The sequence below is a fragment of the Hibiscus syriacus genome, unplaced genomic scaffold (assembly GCF_006381635.1).
Source record: "Hibiscus syriacus cultivar Baekdansim isolate YM2019G1 unplaced genomic scaffold, ASM638163v2 tig00111086_pilon, whole genome shotgun sequence".
Lineage (NCBI taxonomy): Eukaryota > Viridiplantae > Streptophyta > Magnoliopsida > Malvales > Malvaceae > Hibiscus > Hibiscus syriacus.
In genome coordinates this window covers 146,652-166,942 of record NW_024062977.1, presented here as the reverse complement: position 1 = coordinate 166,942, position 20,291 = coordinate 146,652, and the positions used below count along the sequence as shown (strand labels likewise).

Here is a 20,291-nt window from a genome sequence, read left to right as displayed (position 1 = left end):
AGGAGTTTGCTTAATTGACATTGATTTCGACTGTTAAGTCTTAGCATTCTTCAAGTCATTCCTTTGTTCAGTCCTCTTTGGCACTGTTGTTATTGGTTCCCCGTTAATGAACCCCTTTCGTAATTTTGATTATCTTGTTGGTTTGAATGTTGGGTAAATTAGGCATTTAGTTTATAAATTATCAGTTTTAATCAAATTTTAGTATCTAAACTTTTAAATTTTATAAAATCATACCTAAACTTTAATTTTTGTTTATTTTAATACTTCATTCAAAATGTAACGTTATGTTTTGTAAAATATTGAAGTTTATATATTGAAATGGGTCAAAATTATTGATTTAGGTACTAAATGCGTTAAATTTTTAAAGACAGTATTAAAATAAAATGAAAACTAAATGTTAGGTATGATTTTACAAAAAATGAAAGTTAGGTATTAAAATAGATTAAAATTGATAATTTATGTATTAAATACGTAATTTACCCTTTATTGTTTTCGGGATAGTTGAGGCATTGGAACTTGGTTTTACTGTTAGAATTACTGCAGGATTATGATCCATAAAGCTGTTTCTGAGCGTTGGTCATATTAAGATCTCACTGTCACCACTTATTCGAGATTTAGTCGACATTTGAGGAAAAGTAGTGGGTTAAAATACCCGTTGTATCAATTTACTAGCCAATTTAGCCACTCTAATACAGAGACTAGTTCGAATCAGTTCCTTTATTATTAAATAGATCAATTCAGTCATTTTACTAATAAAAAGAAGGGTTAAAGGTACTTGAGGTTCTTAAATTTTTTGGTCAACTTGTTTGATATCTAATGTGGCCTTTAGTTAGTATCATGCGATCATAAATTATCATCAACGATCGATGAATAGTAATTTCAACTTGAAGTTAATTTAAGGGTAAATTATGTGTTTAGAATCAAATTATCAATTTTGGTCAATTTTAGTATTAAAATATCATTTTAGTACCACTGTTAAAAATTTAACTATAAATTTTGAAAAAAATTCAAAGTCTATGTATTAAAACGGACTAAAACTGATAGTTTAGTACTAAACGCGTTAAGTTTTTAATAACATTGTACTAAAATGAAACAAAGTATGGTTTCGAAAAATTGAAAGTTTAGGTACCATAATAAACTAAAATTGATAGTTTAGATACTCAACACGTAATTTACCCTTAATTTAATTAATTAATCTCCCGCTTTATGCTCTACTGGTGTTCTGGATTGTTACACTTGAATGAAATTTGAGAATTTAAATGTGAATCAAAAAATTGCATTAAATATGAAAATAATATATTTAATATTTATATTTATATTATTTTAATGTCAATGTGAATATCAATATTAAATATATCAAATTATTTTGAAATTATTTTAATAGTAGTGTTTTTTTTATTTATTATGTTAATATTTTATAAAAATAATATTGGATTAAATTTAATAACGGTAAGAAACAAATATAGGTCAATTTCATTTTACACAAAAATGTAGGGATTAAACGAAAAAAATAAAACATAAGAGATTTGACATAAAGTTTACGTCTTTTTTATTGTAGTCATTAGTTCTTTTGGATCAAAAGTGTCACATAATGTATTTATATTAGTCTACATATATTTTTAATGATAAAAAAATTAAGACAATATAAATAACTGTTTGAAATTAAGGGGATAAAATATTAAAAAAATTAAGAGGTAATTCAGTAAGAGTGGTAAATTTTAGGAGGTAACTGGACCTTTAAGGCTAAACTAAATATTAATTATATTGACTATGTAACAAATGTCTAGCTTGACCCAATGATTGAGCAATCAATGGGTCTAAACATTTAAATTTTTGGGTAAATTAACCCAAATACCACTGAATTTTATGTATTGTATTATTTATACCGCTAAACTTTTAATTTCTTCAATTATATAATTTAACTTTAATTTTACCACTGGACCAATGATGCAATGATATGGACAAACCGATATCATTTTGGTGTGACTAGTAATGCCTAAAGTGATATCATTCTAGGCACTAAACTTTAGGGAGCACGAATTGAGTGACCTTAGTGATAAAGAAATTGTTGTTATTCCTTAAGGTCTCAGGTTCGAGCACCAAAAATGTTAGGGGTGTGAGCGTTCAATGTCAAATGGCTGAGAGTTGTTTTTAAACAAATATTGTCTTGTACTTACTCCAGGTTAACAAAAAAAAACTTCAAGGATGTATAGGTTTTACTGTAAAACTTTTAAACATATCCATTTTGGGCATTGCACATTTCTGACCGTCATTGGCAATCAATCAGCCCCTGTCACAGGTTATCTTTTAAAACAATATTGATACTAGAATATTAACATTTCACTCATTTTTCTTCTTCTAAGATTAGTTTTTCACGAAATATACTCAAAATCGACGAAATTAAACAAAAAAGATAGAATAATGTCATTTTTAGGGTTTTGAGGGTTTTCTTAGATTTGTGAGATTTGGAGGTGTTTGTTCAAAAATTCGAATAGTGAGAAGCATTATTTCGAGAAGACGAACAACATACCTCAAAGTTAACCTTATCAGATGGTCATTGGAAAAAAAGCAAAGTATTGCACGTTGAACTTTTAAATGATTTTTCGACAATTTTGAGCGAGTTTCGTATAAAATAGATCTTATGGGAACAAAGAGAAATGAAATGCTAACGTTTTTTTTGTATCAATCTTATTGTGAAAGATGACCGGTGGCAATTGATGATGTCTATCAGTGACAGACGATGATTATTGTTTAGTTGTTAGCAACAGTCACGAAAGTGCAGTGTCAAAAATGAACATGTTTAAAAGCTTTGTGGCAAAATTGATACACACCTAAAGTTTAGTGCATAAAACATCATTTTATGTATCAATGGTTATTGCCAAAACGATGTTGTTTTGTTAACGTCATCATAGTGACAAAAACAACTATCCACATCATAATATTGTTAAAATTTAACGATATTGTGACATAATTGAAGTCAAAACAAAATTTTAATATTATAATTAAAGAAATTAAAAGTTCAACTTATATAAACAATACACTACCCATAGTGTATCTAATGTAGTTAGGGGTGTTCGAACAGTTAATTCGGTCATCAACCTTTTTTCTGAAAATATTAACCGAACAAAATAAAATTCAGTTATTCGGTCGGTCAACCAAATCAACTTATTTTTTAATAATTATTTGAATTAAAATTTAATCAGGAATTAATAATTTGATGAGTCTAATGTGGTTAAAATATAATAGAATCTTAATTCTTAAAGAGTTTGTGCTTAAAATATGTATTATATATATATATATATAATTATTTCGGTTAATTAACCAGATTCAAACTGAATTAACCGTTAATCAAATATTAAAAAATATTAATTGTTATCCGATCGAACTAATTCGATGACCGATCGAATTAACCTAATTAATTCGATTCGATGTATTAATTCGGTTAAAACCCACAAATGAACACCCTAAATGTAGTTTACACTAGATCTTTATTAGTGCAGAGTTGACTTTGTTATACCCATACGGGGGTGTGATGTATTGTCATTTTAGATACCTATGCAAATGACATGGCAATGAATACTCAAAATGAATAAAATATGACTTTAAAAAGAGTTGACAATATACGTAATTTTTTCTAATATTTTTATATTCCATAATGAAGTTGGCTAAAAAGAGTTGACAATATACGTAAAATTTTCTAATATTTCTGTATTCCATAATGAAGTTGGCTAAAAAGAGTTGACAATATACATAATTTTTTCTAATATTTTTATATTCCATAATGAAGTTGTCAGCGATGGAAGGTCGAAACGAATTATTTATAAGTGTAAATTATGAGTTTGGTAATTGAAATTTACTTGCTCTCTTATTTCGCTTATATTTTAATTTTTTTTAATTTCTTCACTGAATTTAAAACATTGAGTTTTTTTGTTCACTCGATCATTAAATAATTAACGGCGTTAAAATATGTTGTTATATAGATGCAAAACGATGTCGTATTGGTGAAAATTTTATTTTGTTTAGAACAACATCGTTTTTAACACCGTTAACTATTTAACGATGAAGTGATTAAAATATGATATATAGTAAAATTCAGTGACAAAAAATTAAATGTATTAAGTTGGGTGATGAAATTAAACATTTTTAAAGTTCAATCAGAAAAATAGGACAAAAGTAACTAAGACCAACTCTAACGCTGCAACAATGTGGAGATATCTCCACTTTGGAGTGCTCCAACCGTGCGCCACTTCTAACGCTACAGTGCCGCGTCACATCTAGCGTGGCACTGTAGCTTGCGTTACAATTATTATTATTTAATTAAAATATATTAAATTATAAGATAAATAAAAATACATTTAAATTATATAAATAATCATACTATTTTTTTTAATTTTTTGTAATTTTTTTTGATTTTTTTATATTTGCAAACTTAATATTATAATAATTAAATATATTAATAAAGTATAGTTAGTGGTAATATAGAGATAGCGCTGGAGATGAATTATTGTTTCATCTCTAGAGTAGGGATGAGGACTCGAGATGGTCTAAGAACCATAATATAACTAAGGCCAACTCCAGTGTTGCGTTAGAATGGAGTTGAATTCTACTTTTATTGCTCCAGCACTGCGCCACTTTCTTACTCTAATTTGGTGTGGCTATTAGTTTCACGCTACATGTAGCGTGTTACTATAGCAACGCTATAAAAAGTTTTTTTTAGTTTTTTATTTTATTTTGTTGTATTAAATATAATATAATATATTCAAGTAGATTAAATTACAAGATAGATAAAAATATATTTTAAATTTGAGTAATAAACATATTAATTTTGCTCTACGAAATGCGCAGAATGAATATTCTAATTCGGTGAATTAAAATAAATAATTATGCAACTTATGTTTTTCGCATTATTATTATTAATTTTAATTTTCTTAGTTATTTGTATTTTCGCAATGTTATTTATGAATGTTTTATTAATACTTTTTATTTTGATATTTATTAGAAATGTATATGTTTTATTTTATATTTGCAAAATTAATATTATAATAGTTAAATGTTGTGAATAAAGTAGAGTTGGTGGTAATGTAGAGATAGTGCTGGAGATGAATTATTGTTTCATCTTTAGAGTAGAGATAGAATAGAGATGGGAGGAGCTGGAGATGACCTAAGGAAACAAAACATCTTATTTTTGGGTCATTTTTTATTTACTTCGAAATGGAAACATCGTGACTTTATTATATAGTAAGAAACTTCATTATTTATTATTTCATTAGGACCACCATATTCTTTTATGATAAACAAGGTTCAAATATAATTAAATTAATAATAATAATAATAGTAATAATAATCAAATTTAGTGAAAGTTGAATTTACTTTTCCCTAATTCGTGAGGAAAATATTTAAAATTAGTGCAACTCACACACTTGTAATAGTATACATATCTCAAACATATCATTCTCACATGTCAATGGACCAAACACTAAAATTTATATAAAAAATGTAAACCAAACATTAATTTTGTTATTAAAATAATAATAAATGGATTTAATTTTTATAAAAAAAATCATTCATATTAAAAAGATACGTGTACCCGCAATGATAACACCCGCCATGAAACCAACTCTAACAAAAACACCGGCTGCTAAGTTCTTACTTATCAGCTTAGACTAATGATTTGATATTTCGAACGGAACTTGTTCACAATTCCTAAGCGACACGCCCCCCTTTGTCGGTTGCCGACGGCGTTAGTCTTTGTTCGGTTCATCAGACAAAAATCGCCAACAGAGCATAAAGACGGTGAGTTCCCACTTTCCAATGAAACATTTGTCACCCCACTTTGTCGTTAACTGTAACAATCAATTCCTCGGAAACCGACGACTGTTTTCTGACATTCACTTTTGTTTACTTAACACCCAAGCTTCCTGCTTCATCTCCGTACCTGAACAACTCAATTATCTGCGAAAATCCAGATTTTCCCTCACTTGTTATTGGAAACCGGGTCGGAGACGAGACAAATCGTAAGTTATTCGAGATCGATTCGATCAAAATTCGATAAATATTTGAATCGAATAAATTTGATTCGAGCTCAAGCTCAACTTGAGTTATTAACGATTAGAAACAAATTACTTGATATTCGACTCGAAAAGTTCGTGAGTAACTCAAAAATATAATACATTAAGATTTTATTTTTTAAAATAAATTAATAATAATATTAATATTTATGTATTTTTTTTAAATACAGTAAAATATATTTAAGGTTCATATTCAAGTTTAAGTTTAATACTTAAATCGAATTAAGTTTAAGAAAAAAAAATTGAGATTTTTCGAACTTCTCACGAACTTCATTTCAACATTTAGAGTTTAAATTGAGTTTGAAAATTTTTAACTCGCGAGTTTTGGAGTCGAGTCGACTCCATTTCAGAATTCCGAGTTAAACTCAACAATACTCGACTCGACTCGGCTCGTTTACACCCTTTTCTTGTTCCTCATAATTCGTTTTATATCTTCCTTTTTAAGTTCTTCAGTTTCGGAATTTGAACTTGAAATTCCTTTTTGGTATTGTATTTCGTATGGTGGGATTTTTTTCAGGACTAATTCGTTAACTAGTGGAGCTGAATTTCTCTGGGGATTTTTAGCTCTTCAAATCGTGATGGTTTCCTGTGCAATTTCTTCATGGACCTTAACGGGTCTTGTAAGATCTTTTCTTGATCTTACTCTGGCTTATTTTCTTCTGTGCGGATCAACCTTGGGTTATTTTGCTTGGAAATTCTGTGATGTTTTTGGTATTCAATTACCCTGTCTTTGTTCTGGGTTTTTTGGGTACCAACATAGCAACCTCTGCTGGCATAACCTGCTTATTCAATGGCCAAGAAGAAAGATATGCTCTGTTCAAAATCTGGCTTTGAATAGATTACCTTTCCACTTGGTTTCGTTCAACGATCGAGAGTTGAATTCAAATGATGTAAAATTTTCCATTGGAGTCATTGAATTGGAAGGGAAAGTATGTTCTACTTCACTTTCAGGTGTAAGATTGCAAACTGTGGTGGACAACGATAATGGATATGATACCAAAGGAAAACTAGCCATGAATCAGAAGCAGAAATCGGGAGCTCGGAGGCGGCAGAGGACTGCTTTCGGTAATGGAAAACTTTCTCCGGTATTGTTGTCTGATAGTTTCCCACCATCAACTGTTGCAGGTGTTTCATGTTCTTCGTATATTAGCGGTGGTGAAACAAGAAGTGAAATTAAGGATAATTTCGGTTCAGTTGCTGAAATTGATGAGAGCTTACCTGGTAAGTTAAATGTATCTCTTGTAAAATCTTTATACTGTAATATGTATGTATCTATATATATTCCATATTGGTACTTTTAGCTTCAAGTGTTTGCTTAAGGGAATCATTGGACTACTTGAAGTTTTCATTGCTTTTTCGAAATCTGATATATTTTATTAGCATTACATGTTCGCTGACCTATGAGAACATGTAATTTCAGATGATAAAAATACTCAAACTGGCACGGATCTAGGTGAGACAAGCTGGCATGGTTTTGGATTGAGCAGTGGAGAGGAAAAGGGATCAAATCTGACGAAAAAATCAACTTGTATCAACAATAATGAGAAATCAGGGTTTATTGGAGGTGAAGCAGATCGGATCAGAATGTTGGAACAAGCTCTTGAAAAAAAGAAAGCTAAACTTGCTGCTATATACCTGGAGTTGGAGAAAGAAAGGGCTGCTTCCGCTTCGGCTTCTGATGAGACCATTTCGATGATTTTGCGGCTAGAAGAGGACAAGGCTTCTATACAAATGGAAGCAAGGCAATATAATGAGGAACAACAACCTTCGGTTCGACTTGGTCGAGGAGAAGATCCACTGGTGATGGTGAAACAGGCGGGGAATACGGGATTGTGTGACGAGAAGGAAGTGGGAACAGTGGATTATGATGACATAGCCTCCCAAGAAATTGCAACCAAAACGGTCCAAGGCATCGAGAAAACTTCTTTAACTGCAGAAGAGGAGCTCAAGAAGAATGCGGATTTTAGCAAGTCACTAGACTGTAATGTACAACATCCCACGTCTGATGTGGAACCAGCTATCTATGATGTCCATGTTGTTGATGATAAATTAGACATTCCGGAGAGCTCAAAAGAAAGTAAAACGCCACCCGATTCTGCTTTAGATCACAAAACCTCGCTATATAAATTTCGCAGGACTTTCTCTGGGGTCAGTAATGAAATGTTGGCCTACATCTTCCAAGGTATGTCACTTCTCAATTTGGCCGTCCTTAATTATATAAACCTTGGACTATCTTTTGCATTCTTGTTAGTTATATCTTATACGCGTTTCATGCTTTTATTTCGGTTAACAAAAAGGATTATTTGTATTACTGCAACATCTTTATAACTGCCGAATGCCATGTTTGCATGAAAAAGGGACAACCTTAGTGAATGTTAACTGTGTTCACTTAACGTGTAAAGCAAGCAAAACTGATCGTGATTTTCAGATAGTAACAAATGATAACTGCTTGTTAAGGTGCCTTTTTGGTAGTATGTATGTGTCATTTTAGGCTTGTTGCTTATACCATTAATTGCAGGGCCCTTCTCCATACTTATAAAACTTCTTCTACAAGTAATTTAACATTATATGCGTGAAAATGGCTCGAAAATCGAATAAATCACACCTCTTTAGGATAATGTTAGGGCTGTTTTCCATTTAAAAGGGTCGGCATCAAAGCAGTTGGAATGTTGAATAGAAGGGGACCATATAATCACCCTCTGAAATTAATGCACAGCTGAAAGTAAGCATATAAACTACTATTGCTAATTCCTCTACTTTCAGGTCGGCTCCAACAGGAGATGCTGCCGGAGCATATCGGACAAATCGAAGATGGTGCCTAAAGCCACCCCATGTACAGTAGCCTGTCGAATCCGGTAAGAAAATCACTCCTTCTTGCTCGTCTTTAGGTCTTTAGGTAAGAAAATCGTCTTCAAACAATTTGTTTATTGAAACTGTAAAGTCCATAAAGAAGGTAGTTGAATGAGAAATTGTACGCAAAACTGTGTTAATATAGTAATTTTTTTCAATTAAATAGAGTAAAAGCTTCAATCAAAGTGATTGTCCCCCTACAATAAATGAATGATGAATGTGTGAATGAGATTTTATTTTATAGATGGACAATTTTACTTGAATTACCCAATGCTATTGAATATTTTTTAATTAAGGATTCTATTACATTATGCGATGAAAGTCTTCAAGATTACACGATGTCAAGATAATACCTCATCTTGCTCGTGGCCTTCATGTCATGCTTTTATTCACACTTAGTATTTCATTGTAATGGCCTCCTTTTAATTAAAAAAATACTATAACAAAAACTCTAATTCAGAAAATAAAGAAATTATCTGATGAATTTGACTCACTATGTCATTCATGACCCCAGTAAATGAGAGTCTCAAATTATTAAGTAATTTTCAAATAACTACTCACTTCTTATTTACATGTAGAAAATATGTGAATGTTCCCCTTGAAAGAAAATGATATGAATAAATATTATTGATCGAAACCATTGGTGACGTAGAAAATAATATGATAAAAATTGCATTAAATATGAAAATAATATATTTAATATCAATATTAATATTATTTTAATGTCAATGTGAATATCAATATTAAATATTTAAAATTAATTTGAAATTATTTTAATATTAGTGTTATTTTTATTTATTATGTTAATATATTATAAAAATAATATTGGATTAAATTTAATAACAGTAAATTTCATTTTACACAAAAAAGTAGGGATTACACTAAAAAAATAAAACATAAGAGATTTGACATAAAGTTTACGACTTTTTATTGTAGTCATTAGTGTTTTTGGATCAAAAGTGTCACATAATGTATTTCGATTAGTCGACATATATTTTTAATTATAAAAAATTAAGACAATATAAATAACTGTTTGAAATTAAGGGGATAAAATATTAAAAAATTAAGAGGTAATTCAGTAAGAGTGGTAAATTTTAGGAGGTAACTGGGCCTTTAAGGCTAAACTAAATATTAATTCTATTGAATATGTAACAAATGTCTAGCTTGACCCAATGATTGAACAATCAATGGTCTAAAGATTTAAATATTTGGGTAAGTTATCCCAAATACCACTGAATTTTAGGTACTGTATTATTTATACCACTAAACTTTTAATTTCTTCAATTATATAATTAAACTTTGATTTTAACTTCAATTATACCATTGGACCAAGGATGCAATGATATGGACAAATCGATATCATTTTGGTGTGACTAGTAATGCCTAAAGTGATATCGTTCTAGGCACTAAACTTTAGGGAGCACGAATCGAGCGACCTTAGTGGTAAATGAATTGTTGTTATTCCTTGAGGTCCCGGGTTCGAGCACTAAGAATGTTAGGGGTCTGAACGTTCAATGTCAAATGACTGAGAGTTATCTTTGAACAAATATTGCATTGTACTTACCCCATATTAACAAAAAAGCCTTCAAGGATGTATAAGTTTTATTGTAAGACTTTAAACATATCCATTTTGGGCATTGCACTTTTCCAACTGTCGTTGGCAACCAATCAACGCCTGTCATAGGTTATCTTTCTCAACAACATCGATACTAGAATGTTCACATTTCATTCATCTTTCTTCTTCTAGGATTAGTTTCTCACGCAATCTACTCAAAATCGACAAAATTAAAAAAAAGAATAATATAATTTTTAGGGTTTTGAGGACTTTCTTAGATTTGAGAGATTTTAGAGGTGTTTGTTCAAAAATCCGAACGGTGAGAAGCATTATTTCGAGAAGACGAACAACATACCTCAAAGTTAGTCTTATCATATAGTCACTGGAAGAAATCAAAGTAGTGTATAAATGATTTTTTCGACAATTTTGAGCGAGTTTCGTGTAAAATAGATCTTATGAGAAAAAAAGAGAAATTAAATGCCAATGTTTTGGTATCAATCTTGTTGTGAAAGATGATCGGTGGCAATTGATGATGGCTATCAGTAAAAGGCAATGATTATTGTTTAGTTGTTAGCAACAGTCACGAAAGTGCAGTGTCAAAAATGGACAATTTAAAAGCTTTGTGGCAAAATTGATACACACCTAAAGTTGAATGCATAAAACATCATTTTATGTATCAATAGTTGTAGGCAAAACGATGTTGTTTTGGCAACGTCGTCATAGTGACAAAAACAACTATCCACATCATAATATCGTTAAAATTTAACGATATTGTGACATAATTGAAGTCAAAACAAAATTTTAATATTATAATTAAAGAAATTAAAGTTCAACTTATATAAACAATACACTACCCATAGTGGTACCTAATGTAGTTAGGAGTGTTCAAACAGTTAATTCGGTCACCGACCGAACATAATTTACATTAACCGAATTAATCAATTTTTTTCTCTAACTGTTAATAGAATCGAACTTTTTTTTCTCCTGAAATTATTAACCGAACCGAATAAAGTTCAGTTATTCGGTCGGTTAATCGAATTAACTGATTTTTTAAATAATTTTTAATTAGATTAATTTAATATAATAGAAATATTTTTATTTGAATTAAAATTTAATCCGGAGTTAATAATTTAACGAGTCTAATGTGGTTAAAATATAATTGAATTCTTAATGAGTTTGAGCTTTATTATATATATATATACGGTTAATTAACCGGTTTTGAACCAAATTAACCTTATCGAATATTAAAAATATTATTATCCAATTGAATTAATTTGGTGGCCGATCTAATTAATCGAATTAATTCGATTCGATCGATTAATTGGTTAAAACTGAAAAATGAACCCTATATGTAGTTTACACTAAATCTTTATTAGTGCAGATTTGACTTCGTTATACCCATACGGGGTGAGATGTATTGTCATTTTAGATACCTATGCAAATGGCATGGCAATGAATACTCAAAATGAATAAAATATGATTTTAAAAAGAGTTGACAATATACGTAAAATTTTCTAATATTTTAAATTCCAGAATGAAGTTGGCAGCGATGGAAGGTCGAAACGAATTATTTATAAGCGTAAATCATAAGTTTAATAATTGAAATTTACTTCCTCTTATTTCACTCATTGTACTTTAAATTTTTTAATTTTTCATTGAACTTAATACATTGAGATTTTTTTGTTCACTTGATTATTAAATAATTAACGACGTTAAAATATGATGTTATATAGATGCGTATTAGTGAAAATTTTATTTTATTTAAAACGGCGTCGTTTTTAACACCGTTAAGTATTTAATAATAGAGTAATCAAAATAGGAGAGATAGTAAAATTCAGTGACAAAAAATTCAATGTATTAAGTTGAGTGAGTAAATTAAGAACTTTCAATGAGCAAAATAGGAGAGAGAGTAAATTTCAGTGATGAAAATTGTAATTTACCCTATTTATAAAAATTGGGGCAAACCAAACTGAACTGTGACCCAAAACTAAGGCATCTTTAGTTGACAAAAGTAACTAAGAACCATACTATAACTAAGGAAGCAAAACATCTATTTTTGGGTAATTTGTTTTTATTTACTTCGAAATGGAAACATCGTGACTTTATTAAATAGTAATAAACTTCATTATTTATTATTTCATTAGGACCACCATATATTCTTTTATGATAAACAAGGTTCAAATATAATTAAATTAATATCACTTAAATTTATAATAATAATAATAATCAAATTGAGTGAAAGTTGAATTTACTTTTTCCTAATTCGTGAGGAAAATATTTAAAAATAGAGCAACTCACACACTTGTAATAGTATACATATCTCAAACATATCATTCTCACATGTCAAACTCAAAATCATTCACATTTACGGTCAATGGACCAAACACTAGAATTTATATAAAAAAATGTATACCAAAAAATAAGTTTATTATTAAAAATAATAATAAATGGGTTTAATTTTTATAAAAAAATCATATTAAAAAGATACGTGTACCCGCAATATAACACCTACCAGGAAACCAACTCTAACAAAAACACCGGCGGCTAAGTTCTTACTTAACAGCTTAGACTAATGATTTGATATTTCGAACGGAACTTGTTCACAGATCCTAAGCGACACGCCCCCCTCCCTTTGTCGGTTGCCGACGGCGGTAGTCTTTGTTCGGTTCATCAGAAAAAAATCGCCAACAGAGCATAAAGACGGTGAGTTCCCACTTTCCGATGAAACATTTGTCACCCCACTTTGTCGTTAACTGTAACAATCAATTCCTCGGAAACCGACGGCTGTTTTCTGACATTCACTTTTGTCTGACGCCGTGAAATTTCTCCCCAGCTTTGATCCTCTCGTCTTTATTGGCTTTGGGATCCTTAGAACTGATTGCCCTTTGTTTACTTAACACCCAAGCTTCCTGCTTCATCTCCGTATCTGAGCAACTCAATTATCTGCGAAAATCTAGATTTTCCCTCACTTGTTATTGGAATAACAACAACCCTTTTCTTGTTCCTTAAAATTTGTTTTATATCTTCCTTTTTAAGTTCTTCAGTTTCGGAATTTGAACTTGAAATTCCTTTTTGGTATTGAATTTCTCATGGTGGAATTTTTTTTCAGGGCTAATTCGTTTACTAGTGGAGCTGAATTTCTCTCGGGATTTTGAGTTCTTCAAATTGTGATGGTTTCCTGTGCAATTTCTTCATGGACCTTAACGGGTCTTGTAAGATCTTTTCTTGATCTTACTCTGGCTTATTTCCTTCTGTGCGGATCAACCTTGGGTTATTTTGCTTGGAAATACTGTGATGTTTTTGGTATTCACTTACCCTGTCTTTGTTCTGGGTGTTTTGGGTACCAAAATAGAAACCTCTGCTGGCATAACCTGCTTATTCAATGGCCAAGAAGAAAGATATGCTCTGTTCAAAATCTGGCTTTGAATAGAGTCCCTTTCGACTTGGTTTCGTTCAACGATCGAGAGTTGAATTCAAATGATGTAAAATTTGGCATTGAAGTCATTGAATTGGGAGGGAAAGTATGTTCTACTTCACTTTCAGGTGTAAGATTGGAAACTGTGGTGGACAATGATAATGGATATAATACCAAAGGAAAACTAGCCATGAATCAGAAGCAGAAACCGGGAGCTCGGACTGCTTTCGGTAATGGAAAACTTTCTCCGGTATTGTTGTCTGATAGTTTCCCACCTTCAACTGTTGCAGGTGTTTCATGTTCTTCGTATAGTAGCGGTGGTGAAATAAGAAGTGAAATTAAGGATAATTTCGGTTCAGTTGCTGAAATTGATGAGAGCTTACCTGGTAAGTTAAATGTATCTCTTTTAAAATCTTTATACTGTAATATATATATCTATATATATTCCATATTGGTACTTTTAGCTTCAAATGTTTGCTTAAGGGAATCATTGGACTAGTTGAAGTTTTCATTTCTTTTTCGAGATGGGATATATTTTATTAGCATTACATGTTTGTTGACCTATGAGAACATGTAATTTCAGATGATAAAAATACTCAAACTGGCACGGATCTAGGTGAGACAAGCTGGCATGGTTTTGGATTGAGCAGTGGAGAGGAAAAGGGATCAAATTTGACGAAAAAATCAACTTGTATCAACACTAATGAGAAATCAGTGTTTATTGGAGGTGAAGCAGATCGGATCAGAATGTTGGAACAAGCTCTTGAAAAAAAGAAAGCTAAACTTGCTGCTGTATACCTGGAGTTGGAGAAAGAAAGGGCTGCTTCCGCTTCAGCTGCTGATGAGACCATGGCGATGATTTTGCGGCTACAAGAGGATAAGGCTTCTATACAAATGGAAGCAAGGCAATATAAAAGGATGATGGAAGAAAAAATTGCTTATGACGATGAAGAGATGAACATTCTGAACGAGATGCTTGTTAGGAGGGAGAAGGAGAATCACCTATTGGAGAGAGAACTAGAAGCTTACTGGCTAAGAGACAAGCCGGAGGAATGTAAATTTAGTTATACTTTGAATAATGAGGAACAACAACCTTCGATTCGACTTGGCCGAGGTGAAGATCCACTGGTGATGGTGAAACAGGCGGGGAATACGGGATTGAGTGACGAGAAGGAAGTTGGAACAGTGGATCATGATGACATAGCCTCCCAAGAAATTGCAACCAAAACGGTCCAAGGCATTGAGAAGACTTCTTTAGCTGCAGAAGAGGAGCTCAAGAAGAATGCGGATTTTGGCAAGCCACTAGACTGTAACGTACAACATCCCATGTCTGATGTAGAACCAGCTATCTATGATGTCCATGTTGTTGATGATAAATTAGACATTCCGGAGAACTCAAAAGAAAGTAAAACACCACCCGATTCTGCTTTAGAACACAAAACCTCTATATATAAATTTCGCAGAACTTTCTCTGGGGTCAGTAATGAAATGTTGGCCATTGGTGGTGAAATCGAAGGACTTAGGGAACGGTTACAGATTGTGCGAGGAGAAAAAGTGAAGCTTACTTTCTCATCGGAACAGTGGAAAATGGTTGATACCCATTTGAAACATATCGAGGACCTGGTGAACCAGCTTCGGGATTTTCAGTGGCTGAAGGATCCTGTTCGACAGGCTTCTTTACCTCCTTTGCTTACATCTCCCAAGGTATGCCACTTCTCAATTTGACCGTCCTTAATTATATAAACCCGGGACTATCTTTTGCATGCTTGTTAGTTATATCTTATACTCGTGTCATGCTTTTATTTCGGTTACCTATAAGGATTATTTGTATTGCTGTAACATCTTTATAACTGCCGAATGCCATGTTTGCATGAAAAAGGGACAACCTTAGTGAGTGTCAACTGTGTTCACTTAACGTGTAAAGCAAGCAAAACTGATCATGATTTTCAGATGGTAACAAATGATAACTGCTTGTTAAGGTGCCTTTTTGGTAGCATGTATGTGTCATTTTAGGCTTGTTGCTTATACCATTAATTGCAGGGCCTTATCCAAACTTAGAAAACTTATTCTACAAGTAATTTAACAATATATGCGTGAAAATGGCTCGAAAATCGAATAAATCACCCCTCTTTAGGATAATGTTAGGGCTGTTTTTCCATTTAAAAGTGTGGGTATCAAAGCAGTTGGAATGTTGAATAGAAGGGGACCATATTATCACCCTCTGAAATTAACGCACAACTGAAAGTAAGCATATAAACTACGATTGATAATTCCTCTACTTTCAGGTCGGCTCCAACAGGAGATGCTGCCGGAGCGTATCGGACGAAATCGAAGATGGTGCCTAAAGCCACCCCATGTACAGTAGCCTGTCGAATCCGGGAAGAAAATCGCTCCTTCTTGCTCGTCTTTAGGTTTGTGTCGAGTCTCTTTTTCAAACAATTTGTTTATTGAAACTGTAAAGTCCATAAAGAAGGTAGTTGAATCAGAAATTGTACGCAAAACTGTGTTAATATAGTAGTTTTTTCAATTAAATAGAGTAAAAGCTTCAATCAGAGAGATTGTCCCCCTCCAATAAATGATTGATGAATTTGTGAATGAGATTTTATTTTATAGATGAACAATTTTACTTGAATTACCCTATGCGATGAAATATTTTTTTAATTAAGGATTCTATTACATTATGCATTGAAAGTCTTCAAGATTACACGATGTCAAGATTATACGACGATGATTTCTTAAAATTGTTTGAATTTAGAAATATATGGTGACTTTCAAACAACTGCTCACTTCTTATTTACATGTAGGAAAAATGTGAATATTCTTCTTGAAAGAAAATGATATGGACACATATAATTGGTTAAAATCACAGGTGATATAATGAGTCGAGACAATCTAATAATTTTTCAAAAAGTATATATTTTATATTTATATAAATATTTTTTATCACTTCATTATTTAAGTAATTTAACCCTTCAATTGTGATAATTTTTCATGTATATGTTTTATATTTTGTAAAAAATAAATTATAACATATAAAAAAGTATAGGTTGAGTTTCATTATTTGTTAATATTTGGGCCTGATTTCAAGTGTCCAGAACAAATTTTTGGGGTTCAGGTCCATTAAGACTTTAAAACAGAAACTAAAACACCGACTGACTAGCCCCGCCCATTCCCCTCCACCGTCACCGTCAGAGACGGCGGCTCTAGCCTCTACCATCCCCCATCCCCTTCAAACTTCTAGTCCCAAACACTTCTCTGAATTTTGAACCCCAAACGCCCAACCAGCGTCTCATTCAACGGCAGCGGCCGACCCGAACGCCGCTAGAAAACCTCAACCCCTTCCTTGGACTCACCAGGAAACCCTCAACCTAATCCAAGCCTACCAAGAGAAATGGTATTCTCTCCAGCGCGGCCAACTCAGGGCCTACCAATGGGAGGAAGTCGCCTTAAACGTCGCCACTCGTTGCGGCCTCTTCGACCATCCCGCCTCTAAGGCCGCCGTCCAGTGCCGTTACAAGATGGAGAAACTCCGCCGCCGTTACGGCTCCGAAAGTCAGGGCCTCGCTTCGGGCTCCCCTTGGCCTTACTACGACGCCACGGAAGCTCTGGAGTACGGGACTTATCCTTTCTCGACTTGACCATTGCCTTCCATTGTTCCAACCAGAGAGAACCACTTTTATCCCGATCATAGGCATGAAGCTGGAAATAACTACCGTAACGATGAAGAGGAGGAGGAGGATGATGAAGATGATCGGTTCAGTAAAAGCCGCAGTATCAATTACATTCTGCGTCGACCAAGTGTTGTGAATCGGTTCTTTGTTGCTCGCCTAATCAGGGGACATAGTATTAAATCCTTTGTCACACAGTTATTTTAGGAGGGTTCTATTCTAAAGTCATTGATGAAACTCGATTCCAAATTGTTGATATGACCTAATAGATCCTCATCGAAGTATTGAGTAAATCGATTAAGTTGATAATAGGTTATATTTATTCATATAATTCTATATCTAATCTAATTATATAATTATCAATCAACAATAAATTAGTCTAGTGATAAAATTTATAATTAACCTAACCACATCATAATTATATAAACATCAACCAACAATTAGTTGTTTAGTGACATGAAGGCATGAGACAATAGATCTTTAACTAAAGTCAGATGTTCGAATCTTGATAATTGTGAACAGAATAAATTGAATTATAAGGGTTGTCATTGTATATGTAGTATCCAATCTAGATAAATTGATTAATAAATCAAATACCAGTGGTTATAAAAAAATCACAGTCATCAAATACTTAAACATATACGATAAAACATTAATTTCTCTACTTAATTTCCGGTAGAAAAAATAACATTTTAGGTAGTAAAATTAGCTACACTATTTCCATATGTAATGGGGTAAGGGGAGGTAGGTAATAGGCTGCCCCCAACGCTAGGTTAGAGCAGCTTCCGTAGAAGACCTCTGTTATAAATTGCCCTAAGTGGACTCGATCCAACGACCACAAGATTAAGAGCCTTGTGCTCTACCAACTGTGCTCTACCACTGTTAATATTTTCAGTAAAAAAAATAATGTTTTAAGTATTGTTTTATAGGAAATGTTATATTTTAGGTATAGCCTAATATTAATATTTCTGGTAAAAAATAATTTTTTAAGTGGGACTTTATTAAAAATGTTACAAATATAACATTTCCGATAGTGCATTTCATTGACTGTATATAAAACTATCGTACCTAAGACATACTCATTTTTATAAGATAGTTGACCCATGACTCTTCCCTCGTAATAAAAGGAGTGAACGGTAAATCGTAAACTTAACGGCGTTTTTCCCAAAAATCACCGGTGATCGGCATATTTACCGATCTAATACCGGTCAGACTATATTTCTTATCTAACACCCTTAGAATAAAGTGCGCCCCTGAACCGCGCTATATGCTGATTTGGCACCACATGAGGTAAGGCGCGCCCCCTATACCGCGCTATATGCAGACATGAGATACACGTGGGTATAGCGCGGATCAGGGTGCGCCTTACCTGTGTATCTGCCACGTGTCAGAAAGGCGCCCCCTGCCCCTCACTATATGTTTAATTACCCCCTACCCCGATGCTTCACACGTCAATCCTCCCTATAAATACCCCCATCCTCAATCACTTTCATCACACCAAATTCTCTCAATTTCTCTTAAATACTCTTATATTCTCTGTTTAAGGTATATTTTATTATATTTTTAATATTTTGTATTTAATTTATTTAAGTATTTTAATTTATTTAATATTTTACTTATATAATTTTTTTACAGATATATAATGGAAGGTGGCCTACTTCGCTTGGATGAAAATCATATATTTCGACACTTTGTGATACGGTAACATTTTAACGTTTTAATTTAATTTAAATTATTAGTAATAATTTGTTGATTTATTTAATGCATGATTATTAAATTAAGAATTAATTTTTGTAATTATTTATTTTTAGAAGAATGACGTGTATTATTTTTATTAGGAACCTTAAGTTAGTGATACCTAGCTGTGTCTTGCCGTATTTAGTAAAGGCTGGATTTGGTTACATAGGTAGATATCAGATCACTGTAAGATAGAACCAGACCTTATCTCTGCCTTAGTAGAGCGGTGGAGGCCGGAGACCCACACATTCCATCTTCCGTACGGAGAGTGCACGATTACACTTGAGGATGTTGCTATGCACCTGGGGCTTTCGGTGGATGGGGATGTTATATCAGGGATCGTGCAGGGTTCCTGGACTACTTTGTGCAGGAAAATCTAGGACGTGTCCCGGAAAATTTTAACGGTTGTTGGATACCGTTAAATTGGTTAGATGCCAATTTTCAGGAGTTGAGCGAGGACGCGTCTGAGGATGAAGTTAAAATGTATCCACGGGCATACATACTGTAGCTGATAGGAGGGTTGCTGATGCCGGATAAATCGCGCAACCAAGTTCACTGCATGTGGTTGCGATATCTGAGCAACTTTTATCTGGCCGGACCATTCAGTTGGGGCTCGACAGTTTTGGCTTTGCTGTACAGGGAGATGTGTCGAGCCATTGACTACAGGCGTAATGCTATCGGTGGATGTCTCCTGCTGCTACAGTCTTGGGCTTGATATCGATTGCCCTTTTTATGTCCCGTTGTGAAGAACCCATTCGTATTTCCACTACTCTGAGGTAATTATAAAAATGATTTCGTATATTAATAATTTTATAAAGCGTATAATAATTTTTTCCTTGAATAGGTGGTCTACTGATAGGAAAAATCATCAAGAGCTACCTGATGATTTAGAAAAAATTAGGGTGCTAATCGATCAGAAGGCTGGCACACAGTATGAATTTTAATGTTTAAAAATCGATTTTAGATTATAGTTATATAATTAGATTATTCTTTTGATA

General features: G+C 32.6%; 2 protein-coding genes and 1 pseudogene across 3 annotated transcripts; all 3 read left to right on the top strand.

Moving 5' to 3' along the window:
• Positions 1–5,746: 5,746 nt before the first annotated feature.
• Positions 5,747–16,469, top strand: LOC120152150. 2 transcript variants are annotated; one of them, XM_039164428.1, is made up of 4 exons: positions 5,747–5,793; positions 13,583–14,274; positions 14,472–15,592; positions 16,174–16,469. In XM_039164428.1, the coding sequence occupies exons 2-4, from the start codon at positions 13,644–13,646 to the stop codon at positions 16,231–16,233; spliced, it is 1,812 nt and encodes a 603-aa protein (XP_039020359.1). In that variant the 5' UTR covers positions 5,747–5,793; positions 13,583–13,643; the 3' UTR covers positions 16,234–16,469. The 2 variants fall into 2 exon arrangements, with proteins under 2 accessions (XP_039020359.1, XP_039020358.1); XM_039164427.1 differs by lacking the exon at positions 5,747–5,793 and adding an exon at positions 13,000–13,427 and having other exon boundaries at positions 13,580–14,274.
• Positions 6,647–8,890, top strand: LOC120152169 (probable myosin-binding protein 6). The gene is made up of 3 exons (XM_039164442.1): positions 6,647–7,289; positions 7,489–8,250; positions 8,832–8,890. The coding sequence occupies exons 1-3, from the start codon at positions 6,647–6,649 to the stop codon at positions 8,888–8,890; spliced, it is 1,464 nt and encodes a 487-aa protein (XP_039020373.1).
• A 253-nt stretch (positions 16,470–16,722) lies between the features above and the next one.
• LOC120152168 lies at positions 16,723–17,763 on the top strand (annotated as a pseudogene).
• Positions 17,764–20,291: the final 2,528 nt, after the last annotated feature.